This window comes from Rhinopithecus bieti, unplaced genomic scaffold (genome assembly GCF_001698545.2).
Source record: "Rhinopithecus bieti isolate Rb0 unplaced genomic scaffold, ASM169854v2 scaffold_52231, whole genome shotgun sequence".
Classification (NCBI taxonomy): Eukaryota; Metazoa; Chordata; class Mammalia; order Primates; family Cercopithecidae; genus Rhinopithecus; species Rhinopithecus bieti.
In genome coordinates, this window is record NW_016820468.1 from 52,182 (window position 1) to 65,138 (window position 12,957).

Below are 12,957 nucleotides of genomic sequence, written 5' to 3' on the forward strand. Positions count from 1 at the left end.
TTCATGCTCATGGATAGGAAGAATCAATGTCGTGAAAATGGCCATACTGCCCAAAGTAATTTATAGATCCAATACTATGCCCATGAAGACCATTGACTTTCTTCACAGAACTAGAGAAAAAAAAAAAAAAAAAAAAACTACTTTAAATTTCATATGGGATCAAAGAAGACCCCGTATAGCAAAGACAATCCTAAGCAAGAAGAACAAAACTGGTGGCATCATGCTACCTGTCTTCAAACTATACTACAAGGCTACAGTAACCAAAACAGCATGGTACTGGTACCAAAACAGACATATAGACCAATGGAACAGAATAGAGATCGCAGAAATAACACCACACATCTAAACCATCTGATCTTCAAAAAACCTAACAAAAACAAGGGGAAAGGGTTTCCTATTAAATAAATGGTGCTGGGAAAACTGGCTAGCCATATGCAGAAAACAGAAACTGGACCCCTTCCTCACACCTTATATAAAAATTAACTCAAGATGGATTAAAGGCTTAAATGGAAAACCCAAAACCATCAAAACCCTAGAAGAGAACCTAGGCAATACTATTCAGGACATAGGAATGGGCAAAGACTTCATGAGGAAAACACCAAAAGCAACTGCAACAGAAACCAAAATTGACAAATGGAATCTAATTAAACTAAAGAGCTTCTGCGCAGCAAAAGAAACGATCATCAGAGTGAACAGGCAACCTACAGAATGGGAGAAAATTATTGCAATCTACCCATCCGACAAAAGGCTAATATCCAGAATTTACAGGGCACTTAAACAAATTTACAAGAAAAAAAACAAACATTCCCATCAAAAAGTGGACAAAGGATACGGACAGACACTTCTCAAAAGAAGACAGTTACGCCATCTACAAACATATGAAAAAAAGCTCAACATCACTCATCATCGGAGAAATGTAAATCAAAACCACAATGAGATACCAACTTATGCCAGTCAGAATGGCCATTTATTAAAATGTCAAGAAACAATAGATGCTGGTGAGGCCGTGGAGAAATGGGAACACTTTTACACGGTTGGTGGCATGTAAATTAGTTCAACCATTGTGGAAGACAGTGCGGTGATTCCTCAAGGATCTAGAACCAGAAATACCATTTGACCCAGCAATCCCATTAATGGGTATATACCCAAAGGAATAGAAGTCATTCTACTATGAAGATACATGCACACGTATGTTTATTGCAGGCACTATTTACAATAGCAAAAACTTGGAACCAACCCAAATGCCCACCAATGATAAACTGGATAAAGAAAATGTGGTACATATACACCATGGAATACTATGCAGCCATAAAAAGGAATGGGATCATGTCCTTTGCAGGGACATGGATGCAGCTGGAAGCCATCATTCTCAGCAAACTATCACAGGAGCAGAAAACCAAACACCGCATGTTCTCACTCGTAAGTGGGAGTTGAACAATGAGAACACATGGACACAGAGAGGGGAACGACACACACCAGGACCTGTTGGGGGGTGGGGGATGAGGGGAGGCAACCTAGAGGATGGGTCAATAGGTGCAGCAAACCACCCATGCCACATGTATACTTATGCAACAAACCCGCACGTTCTGCACATGTGTCCCGTTTATTTCTTTAGAGGAAATAAAGAAAAATAAAAATAAAAAAAAAGAAAAGAAGACATTTGAAAGCTGAGGAAAAATTTTTAAGCACACTCTTCCAATAACTACATATAATTAATTAATTGGTGGTCATCCCTAAAGACCTTGTTAAGGTTAAAAGAATGGTTATGTGGAGACTTTTTTCAATCAGATTTATAAATCATAAAGAAAACTTCAGTCTTCAATAGATTTACTGGTGAGCAGTATCATACATTTAAAGAAAACATAGTAGTAGTCCTAAAAGAACACATTTAGAAAATACAGGAGGGAACACTTTCCAATTCATTTTATGATGGCAGCATTACTTTTACTTTAAAAAAGATAGAAAAAAGATTCCAGAAGAAAAAAAAAAGTACTACAAACCAGTGATCCTAATGAACGTGGATACAAAACTCCTTGATAAAATTTTAGCAACTTGAATCCAATAATATATGAAAAAAGTAATCTATTGCCAAGCACTGTCTGTCCTAGGAATGTAAGGACAGACTGTAGGTCATTTTACCATTAAAAATCCGTGAATGTATTTCGCCATATTAATGGAACAAAAGAAAAGAAGAGTTATTATCAAGATATATAACAGAAAAGTAATTTGATAACATGAAACACCCATTCATGACCAAAAAAACCCAAACCACTTGATAAGTACATAAAGCAACGTCCTCAACCTAATAAAGTGCTCCTACAAAAAGCCTGCAGCTGGCACCATACCTAATGGGGAAATACTGAATGCTTCTCCCATAAGATTAAAAATAAGGCAAACTCTTACCATGTGTACACAATTGTACTTGAGGTCCCAGCTAGTGCAATGAGCCAAGGAAAATAAATAAAAGGCATACAGATTGAACAGGAAGGAATAAAAAAAAAAAAACTCTCCATTTACAAAGAGCATGACAGTCTGTATACAAAATACTAAGGAATGCGGGGATAAACATCTCCTAGACCTAACAAGTCACATAACAAAGTTACAAGATAGAAACTCAACATACAAAAACCCACTGTCTTTCAACATCCTGGGAACAAATAATTGGAGATGACATTATTTAAAATGTCATTTATAATTATAGCAAAATAAATCAGGTATCTATTGAGAATTTTAATGTAATATGTGAAAGACCTGTATGCAGACCACTGTAAAATATTGGCGAGAGAAAGTGAAGACCTCAATAAACAGATATATAAATGTTCATTGATCAGAAGACTCAGGTTAAGATGTCACTTCTCAAGTAATTGATCTATAGGCTCGCCATAATCTTCAATAAAGTGAAGAACTGTTTCTCAAAGTTATATATAAATGCAAACGACATAGAAGATCCAAAGTCATTTGGAAAAGAACAAACATGAAGGACTTACATCACCAAAGTCTCTGACTTAATGTAAAGACATGGTAATCATGACAGCCTGGTATGACCTTAAGAATTCACATAGGGATCACTGGATGAAATAGAAGAAGGGCTAGAAATAGACTTACATATATATAGTAAGTTGATTTTTAATAAAGGCTCAAAGATAATTAAATTAGCTGACAATTAACTAATAGTGCTGGAAAAAGTAGATCTCTTTATGGAAGACCCAAAAAACTTCAACATCTCACCATTCATCCCAACATTATTCACACTTCTTGCAGGCATTAATTCAAAATAAATCCTAGATCCAAGTGCAAATTGCAAAATATTAAAACCTACAAACAACAGAAGAGAACATCTCTGTTGTGAGGCTAGGCAACGATATCTTAGGTAGGACACATGAAGCATGAATCACACTGGAAAAATGATCAATGGACTGCTATCAAAATTCTATTAAACATATACACTTTGGGTTCTCAAAAACCAGGGTTCCGTGTCTCTGTGAGGCACAGCTTTTCAGGTTCCTGTACTGGAACCTTGTGACTGACTTTGACTTCTATTAAACCCTAGAACAGAAAGCCAGGCCTACATATTTTCAGTTGCAAAAATTCACGGTATTGTCTTGGGCTTCGACTTGTGATGCTCTCCCTTTTCTCTATTTCTTGACCAATTTCCTTTGTCCCTCCTTTCAGGCACGCCTCCTCTGGGAACTCTTCACTGACTCCGTTCCAATTCCCAAGGCTGAGTGACTGCCCGCCTCCCCAGTCCTCCCATAGCCCCATGATCGTCTCTCCATCACTCCCTGTTACATTCATGCCTCTCTCGGTTTCTCCCTCACAGAAGAGCTTGAAGCAGAGCCTCACTCAGGGCACGGCCCATGATAGGTTCACAGAGATCAGCTCTGCAGCCTCAGGGTTATGTAAGAGATGCTTTCCTAAACAGCACTATTATTTCAAAAGCCAAATAAAAGACTCTGAGGCCACCTACTTCCACTTTCCCTTCAGGGTACTGTTTGCAGGGAGTTCCTGTGAAGTCAGCGGTGCAGACCCCACAGACCTGTTTAGTAAACAGGGGGCATAACTTGGCAGCATTGCTTGTAACCCAAATGTCAAAGCCTGATTTTGACATAGCAAAACTAGGCAACAGGGAACTTTCACCTCTGCTGTTGTACTTTCTTTTGTTTGTTTGTTTGATTTGTCAGTTTGTTTTTGAGACAGAGTCTCCTTCTGTCTCCCAGGCTGGAGTGCAGTGGAGTGGTGTGATCATGGCTCGTTGCAGCCTCCGCCTCCTAGGCTCAAGCAATCCTCCCCCCTCAGCCTCCTGAGTAGCTGGGGCTACAGGTGTGTGCCACCATGCCAAGCTACTTTTGAAATGTTCTGTGGGGGCAGGGTCTCCCTGTGCTGCCCAGGCTGGTTGGCTGCTCTACTTTCAAGTCACCCCAGGCCAGGCCCTTCACCTCTCACTCTCTCTCACATTTTCCAAGCCCTCCAGGCCCTAAACCACCTGACACTGACTGTTACACAGACATGGAGCCTCACACAAACCTCTGAAAAGAAAACTGCTGTTGATTTGGACTCTGAATACCATTACTCAGCTCACCCTCCTTGATGTGACAACTCATTTGGACTCATACACCTGCCCAGGGCAACCATGTACATAATCCTGTGAATCAAAGGCAGGAGAGCACCCACATGGACACTCTGGTCTGTGGCATCCCCACCAAATGATGACTCACCACCAGCTTGAAGACCTCTGCTTTTTCCACTCGGCAAGGAGAAATGTGGCTCAAGCCTGCTGAGAGGGCCAGGAAGAAGAAGCAAAGGAAAGAATGATTGGAGGAGTGGGAGTAAGAGATACAGAAACAGGTGGAATGTGACATACCAGAAATGTATCTGCTGCTAGAGCACGAGGCTATAGGAGGGAGGGACGATGGGGCAGGGGTAGAGGGGCTGAATGGGGCATGGAGGGGGCAGGCCCTCGGCCTCTTTGCACCCGGCAGAGTGATGAGCTTCGCCGGTGTCTTCATTGAAGTCCTGTTGGTCCCTACCGGCACATTACACACTCCTGGAAGCATGATCTTCACTTCCTTCCTTCCACATGCTGACCTGGTGAGTCTGGCTTCCCTCCATTGTCCTGGAATGTCCCCTAGGAGGCTGGGCTTTGGTCTGTGCAGGTCAGTGCTGCATCCCCAAGCCATGGAAGAGGGCCAGAGATGCACACAACAGTTGCGTCACAGAAGCCAGGGATGGGAGGGACCGTTAGGATCTGGCTATTTAGTCTGTCTTTCAGAATGTGAAAGGGCCCCTAAAAGACCTTGAGGAATGGGTGGCTGTGTCTGACGCCATGGAGGACCCATCCAGTGGCACAGCCTTGCCCAGGGAACCTGCTCTTCCGTGAGGGTCTTGGAGGATCCGGTTCCAGAGGGCCCTGGCATGTTTCACCAAGTGCTTCAGGGGAGAGATCCTTCGGAGCCAGCCTCTGCCCCTCTCACTGCTCACCACCAAGCCCATCCGCCTCCCCTTCCTGTTCCACCAAGAGAACCTCAGGCCAAGCCAGAAATCCCCAGGGCTCCCGAGGGTCCACTTGTCACTCTGCTTTCCTCCCTAGGGGAGGATACCGGACACACGAAATCTGAGACCACCGGAGCCACAGACACAGAGCCATGAACGGTGACCGAGCCCCCTCTGCTGCTCCATGCCCCTGCTCGCCCCAGTGTCCCAGTCGCCGGGCCTGAAATAAATGCTGGCACGCTTGACTGTTTTTGCTTTGTGGCATTTGATGTAACTTTCAACACGTCGGGTGACCTGGGGGTGGTCAGTTTTGGCGGCGGTGGAGTTGTGGAGGGAGAGAGCTAGCATCTTCCTTAGCCCTGTTAGGCTGCCCGCCCTCCTCCTCGAGGCAATGCTGCTTGTTACTAGGTCCTGGTGACAATGGGCTATGGCCAATCAATGGTGAGTTTTCCACAGCTCTCAGCTCTGACCCTGGCGTGGCACTTACATGCAGGAATGAGGATGGAATAACATCTCTCTTCCCCTCAGCAATGCACATGGTCTTCATATCTGAGGAAAACTGGGCGGTGCTTATATGCGGAGATGAGAGGGTCATGTGGAGGAAGAATCTGTGGATCTCAGAAACGGCCTTAACCCCTATACTGACAAAGAGTTCCCAAGCCCCCCTACTCCACCACAAGACAGAGACCCCTTCCAACACACGGCTTTGTCTCCAACTATGCATTGTTCCTTTCCATAAGATGAGGACTTTATTTTTTTTCTTTTGCCTTCCTAAGGTGACCTTGATATGTGTTGCAATACAGGATCAGCAGGAGAATTCTGAAAGGGGTGTTGGAGCATAATTGTCCCTAGGGGTTAACTAACAACCATGGAGGAGGCCCCGTTAAAAACTGCAACACCAGGAGTCGCCAAAGTAAATGGACAAGGATATTGGATGTGCTTTTTAGCATCACGAAGCCTAACTAGGACACGGGAACACCAAAATTCTCTCTCCCCCTCCCCCATCTCATGGAGTCCTCTATGCAAAGCCAAGGGAGAAATAAAAATGCTTTCATAGGGCCTGCTGAGTGAATTACTCGCCCTCTGGTTCTTCAGATGTCCAGGGCCTTTAAGCTCAAATGAAATCCAGATGGGATAAGGTTCAGGTAGGCGACAGCATTTGGAAGTCCCACAGCCCCTTTTCCTATATTCCCAGGGAACAGCCACGGTGAGACCCATAAGTACTGAACAGACGAAGCTGCTAATTATGGAGTGATGGAATTCTTTAGATCCCACATCTCTGCAGCTTTTTCGATGGCACAGGTACCACCTATCTCCCCACAATGCCTCTGTCCTCCTGAGCTGGGCCCTACCTAACTCAGTGGGCGAAGTTCAGCTCCATGTCGCTGCTTCTCCAAAAGGGGCTAGGACTTCACATCATGGGGATTAGCCCTGTCCAAAAGAGGAGCAGCGTTCCACCTCCCTAGGGCTGGGGGCCTGTTGGGTGTTCATTCCTTCATAGCTGCTGTCATAACCATGAGCTCAGTCATTGCACTGGTAAGGAAGTGTCAGGGAGAGTGTGCATGGGCATGCTTGTGCTTGTGTGTGTGCGTATTTAGGATGTGAATACTTGTTGAAACAAGAAATGATGTGGGGAAATCTGGTGGATAGGGCACAACTTGGCAGTCACACTTGAAACCCAAGTGGCAGAGATGGGATTTAAAGGTAGTCAGATTCAGCAACAAGGAGCCCTTCTCCCCAGCACCACACTCTGTCCAGGGCTCTCCAATCTGATCCTAACATTGTCCAAGTCTGCTTTGCCCAGAACCATATGCCCACTACCCACCAGATGCTGACTGACTCCCACACTCCTACCCATCATCTCCTGAAAGGAATACCTCCACTGCTGATTTGACCTCTAGTTGCCATCGTCCACCTCAGGCCCTCTTGGCTCGGATGGACCATGCGGACTTCTCTGCCTTCCTCATTGCGCAGGCCAATGGACTCTGCAGCCTCACAGCAGAAGATGCTTTCCTCTGCCAGTCCTGTATGCACAGGAGATTCGACTCCTGTTGAAATTTGATCCCCAAGGTGGTGGTGCTGGGAGGTGAGGCTTAGTGTAAGGTTGTTGGTGTCATGAGGGCTCCGCCTTTGTCCCTGTAGGTGTCTTGGTGCTCTCCTCACAGTAGTGTGTGAGTTCTTGCTCTGGCGAGACTGGATTAGTTCTCACAGGAATGGACAAAGTGCCCAAGAGAGTAGGTTGCTATACAGCCAGGACGTCCCTCGGGTTTCCTCTCATTGCATGTGTCCGCTTCCCCCTTGACCTTCCTCACCACATTATGACACAGCACACAAGCCCTCGCCTGAAGCTAGGGCCACGCCCTTCAACTTTCCAGCCTGCAGAACCATGAGCTAAATAATTTTTTTTTTAATTTACAAATCGCACAGTCTCATGTATTCTGTTATAGCGACACAAAACAGATGCTCATGCATCTCGGGAGGAGGCCCATTACCCATTGCATGAAGAACCATTTGAGCATACAGGGCAATCACATGCAGGAAGGGGAAAAGACAGGTCAGCAATAGGGGAAGGCATGGGTCGTCAGCTTTACACCTTTGTTTCTGAAATACGACTGTGCCCGAGTTATGAGTTCTTTTCCTTTGCTTATACCTCCCCCCGACCCATGTTTACATCACCTGACAATCCCCGTGCCTGAGGGATGTCTCAGGTAGGTCAGTAAAGTGGACAGTGCCTCAGAAGAAGGTGTGGGGTCAGAAATTCCACTGCTCTGGGATCACCCAGCACTTCCAGTGAACAGAAGACCATTGGACTGTGTAAATGAGCAAGAGATTAAGCTTGTTTTTCTGCGCCACCCATTCTCAATCTCTCCGGTGCTACGTTCCCGTGAATCCTGGGCAACCTTACCGAGGTAGTAACATTTGTACTTAGCTCCAAGAAATGTTACACAGCCTGCTGTGTTACAGGAGCGTCACCTGTTCTCGTTTTATTATTCCACCATCCGGATCAAGGTGAGTGGTGTGATCACCATTCTGAGGTCGCATCGCCAGCACAAGAGGGAGCCAAGATACAGTCCCTGGTTGATCTGAGGCAAGGACCCTTCCATTACAGCAATGCAGTCTAAGAGCCACTGTCACCAACTAGAAATCTAGGGGCTCCTAATGGACTGTGAGGTACAGCCCATGCTCTTGGTGATGGGGACACTGTACTTGCAGTCCTACATGCAACAAAGCTAAAACATTGATGGAGTCAGGGTTCCCAGGTAACAGGGTGCTTGGAGGCAGTTCCCACCACACAGTGCCCAATCTCCTCTCACACTGCACCCACTGGGGAATTGTTTTGACTGGTAAAAATGACAGTGTGACTTAATGGGGAAAAAACTGCATCTGCTGTGCCCCTCCTCCAGCGCTCCCCATGGTCACCTGAGGTAATTCTACAGACCTCCAGAGTACTCCTGAGAACAGTCGGAAGACTGCTGGTCTCCTACAAAAGATGGAGCCTAATCGTGGGCCTTCCAGACACATACTAATGAGTGATGGGACCTCACATTGGTCATATCAAATCACATTCATCTGTTTTATTTCCTGTAGGGGGAAAGCTGCATCTCCCTGGATCCCCCAGAGTGGTGCCCTCAGCATCACAGGGTGGGCAGCTCAAACTTTAAGCCATCCCAAGGGAGAGCACCCGCTCCAAGACCACTCTCATAAAAGGCTGACCCATCCATCCTCCCTGCACTGATTACAAAGAGGGACTTGGCTTTCCTGGGACTCCAGCATGAGGAAGTGTAATGAGATCATGCCAGTGAGGGTCAACGTGGGCTTTGCTTGTTTCCGTGACCCTGCCAGTTATTTTATTCATTCACTGGCCATCTTTAGACACCCATAGTCTCAATCCGAAAATAGATGGGCATAGGGAGAAAGTGTACCCAAAGAAGATGCACTCACTCACTCGTGGGTTTTAAAGTTTGTGGGGAAAATTAGTGGAAGAGGGTTTGGAGGGAAGTGGCATTATTTGAGAGAGGCTTTTCATAGGATAGACAGAATGGTGCTGTCTTAGGTTGGAGGTGGGCCTGGGGCAAGGTCCAGAGAGGGGCCAAGGATGACACCCAGGTTTCTGGTTTGAGTGACTTGTGGCCCTGGGGTACCATTGACCAAAATAGGGACCACATGCAGAGGAGGAGAATTCAGTGAAAGGCTGAAGAAATCGGGTCTAGTCTTCGGTTCTGCTAAGATTCATACAGCTGATGGGTTGCTGAGAAGCTACGTTGAACATACTTGGCAATCATACAGGAAATAACCAGAATTCTAACCCATTCAGGAAATTTATACACATCCTGTTCTTGTTTCAGCTTGGTTTGCAGTTTTTTTACATACGCGATAACACAAGTATGTTTTGGTGTATGGTGCAAAGGTGAGGCTCAAAACTGGTGGTGCTCGACCATGTTGGGTAATATTTGTAGGCTGTCCCAGGCCCTAATGGGCCACTTAAGGGTGGACAAGACCTGTATTGCAGAGACATCATTAACCATTGGCACACACCATGGAGCATGGATTAGGAGGCTTTGGCCTTGGTTCACTTATTCATCACTGTCCTCTGGGGATTGTGAGGGGAGGGTGAACAGCCTCCTCCCAGAGGTAGGAGCTAGACGGAACTTATTCACTTGCTGTGAGAACTGGATGGGATACAACGTGTGGGGGCATGCCAGGCAAAACCTGGTCCCCAGTAACACTGACTTCCCACATCTACTGAGAGGACAGGAGCTATGGATTCTTTGGGTGGCATTTGTAACTCCACTGTGAATAGTATCATCGGTGGGCATTTAATGATTAGTAGTAATATCGATGACCATTTATCTCATAATACACAGCTCTGGCATGTTTTCTGCAATTGCCTGGATGAGTAGTCTGTTGAACTTGCACCGTGTTCCTCATGTTCTTGTTTTGTTTTTTTGTTTGTTTGTTTGTTTATTGTTGTGAGTACAGGGCGGGTGTATCTCACTTTCTAATATCTTCCAGGGCGTTGGGAGTTTTCTCATTACTCCTCACAGCAGTCCTGGGTGGTTGAGAAGGACCGATGCTATTACTCTTTGTGGGGGCAGGAAAGAAAGCGTCTCACAGAGGGGTTGTGAAGATTACATGGGTTGCCCCCTCCACAGAGCAGCTGGTGTTGTACTGGGCCTAGAGGCAACATCCATCAGATTCCTTGAGATCAGGCCCTTTGGGATACGCTTTGGATGCCATTTGTCCCCAGGTCATCATCCAGCAGCAGTCATTTACATGATGATACTAGTAATAGCTGCTAAGCCTGAGAGTGCATTGATAAGAGCTATGGGCTGCTGAAATGATTGCTGGAGGTATATCTCACCCCCTTTCCTTTTATTCCAGCTGGGATCAAAGAACTCACCTTTCCCACACTTGCAACGGTGGCTCAGAACTGTTATCTGGTTATTAGAGAAGTGGCCAGGAGACAGCCAGTTACTTAGACAAAGTCACAGTTAGTGGTGGGTCTTGTCCTGGCCCTTAGATCTCCCAACCCTCACTACAGTGTCCTGTCCAGCAGGCCCATTATTGTGCCCCTTCTTCTGCCATTCCTTGTCTTGTGGGCTTTGAAGTAGGCACTCTCCTCTGAGGACAAAAGAAGGCTTGTTCTGCTACATGCTGTGTTCCCTCTGTGTCTAGGAGGAGGCCAGTATGAATAGGGCTTTAATGTTGGCCTATAGCCTGCCATGGGCCCACGTCATTGCATAGCTTTCCAGTTAGGCACACATAGGTTGGGATCTTGGATTAGAATCTGGGGACAAATCCCTGCACCTTTTCTTAGCCCAGCTTTCTGCATTTGAACACTGGGGTAAATAGGAGGAGTGACGTCAGCAAGATGGCTGAACAGATGATCCCACAGTATCACTCTTCCTACAGAAGTATAACTACAAATTAATCAAAGACAAGAAAACCACCCTGATTTCACTAGAACTTGGGGGAGAAGCAAGGAAACTTTCTGGGATGACAAAATTGAGAAAAGCCACAACCAGTAAGAGGAACAACAGTCATGTTAGACTGTGCCACCTCCTCCCCCAAACCAGCATAATGCTACTCACAGAGAATTTCTCTAGACCCACAATTTCTGAGGTGGGAGGAGGGAATTGGAGGTGGACATGTGAGCTCCCCATCAGTCTGGGAATCTTCATGGGAAATTCCCTCCAGCCCTATCCCACGGGTACCCTTCAGAGTTCCAGAAGAGAGCTAAAACACCTGGGGTGAGTTGGGAACAGAAAGTGGGTGCACTGATCACAGCAACTCTGACGTGGATCTTCACAGCTGCTCTGTGCCACGATCAGTGGGCATGCCAATGCTGAGGAGACTGGCCAGAACCATAGCACTGCTGGGGGCGCAACACACAGGAAGGCCCAAATCCTTGGCCAGATTTCCCACTAAGCCCATGTGATCACCTGGAGCCTTCCCTTGTCCTGGAAAGAACTAAAAGGTTGTCAGTAATGGGCCAGTGTTCACTTAAGTCTTCCCCAGACCAAGAAATAGTGGCAGGGCAGCAACATAGTTCCAGTGGAGCATTTAAGTTCTGGTGCTCACAGTAAGTCTTTTCCAGACTGAAAGCAACAGCTGAGCAGGGATTAAGTTCCAATATTAAGTAGTAAAGGTTTAACACCACCAAGGAACGGCTGCAAAACCTGGAAGAGGTGGGCATCTCCTCAAACACACAGACATCAACATAAAGAGACAAGGATTGTGAAAACTCACAAAATATGACACGCCAAAAGAAACCAAACAAACTCCAGTAACAGACCCAGAAAAATTGAAGATCTGTGGAATGTCTGACAGACAATTCAGAATAATCCTAAAGAAGTTTGGGGAAGTACATGACAATATGGATAACAAATTAAATAAAATTTGAATAACAATCCAGGAACAAAACAAAAAGTTTGACAGAGAAATAAAAACAATTAAAAAAAAAAAGAAGAAAAAAACAGAAGCCCTAAAATAGAGAATACAGTAACTGAACTGAAAACCTCATTAGAAAGGTTTAACAGCAGAGTTGACCAAACAGAGGAAAGAATCTGTAAGCTCCAAGGCAGAACATATATAGAGGAGGAAAAGGACAAAAGCATTTTAAAAGAGGGAAGAAAGCCTTTAAGAATTATAAGACGGCCGGGCGCGGTGGCTCAAGCCTGTAATCCCAGCACTTTGGGAGGCCAAGACGGGTGGATCACGAGGTCAGGAGATCGAGACCATCCTGGCTAATACGGTGAAACCCCGTCTCTACTAAAAAAATACAAAAAACTAGCCGGGCGCGGTGGCGGGCGCCTATAGTCCCAGCTACTCCGGAGGCTGAGGCAGGAGAATGGCGGGAACCCGGGAGGCGGAGCTTGCAGTGAGCTGAGATCTGGCCACTGCACTCCAGACTCCAGCCTGGGCGACAGAGTGAGACTCCGTCTCAAAAAAAAAAAAAAAAAAAAA

The 12,957-nt window shown here is 45.8% G+C and overlaps 2 protein-coding genes across 2 annotated transcripts in view; one reads left to right on the top strand and one right to left on the bottom strand.

Annotated features, from left to right (window-relative positions):
- LOC108520423 (doublesex- and mab-3-related transcription factor C1) overlaps positions 1-12,957 on the bottom strand; it is a 75,120-nt gene that overhangs the window by 38,030 nt on the left and 24,133 nt on the right. The window lies entirely within an intron of this gene.
- LOC108520425 (uncharacterized) overlaps positions 4,959-12,957 on the top strand; it is a 27,825-nt gene continuing 19,826 nt past the window's right edge. The window contains exon 1 of the mRNA XM_017859801.1: positions 4,959-5,088. Coding sequence (XP_017715290.1) covers positions 4,984-5,088 — 105 coding nt within the window. The 5' untranslated portion in view covers positions 4,959-4,983. The remainder of the gene's footprint in view (positions 5,089-12,957) is intronic.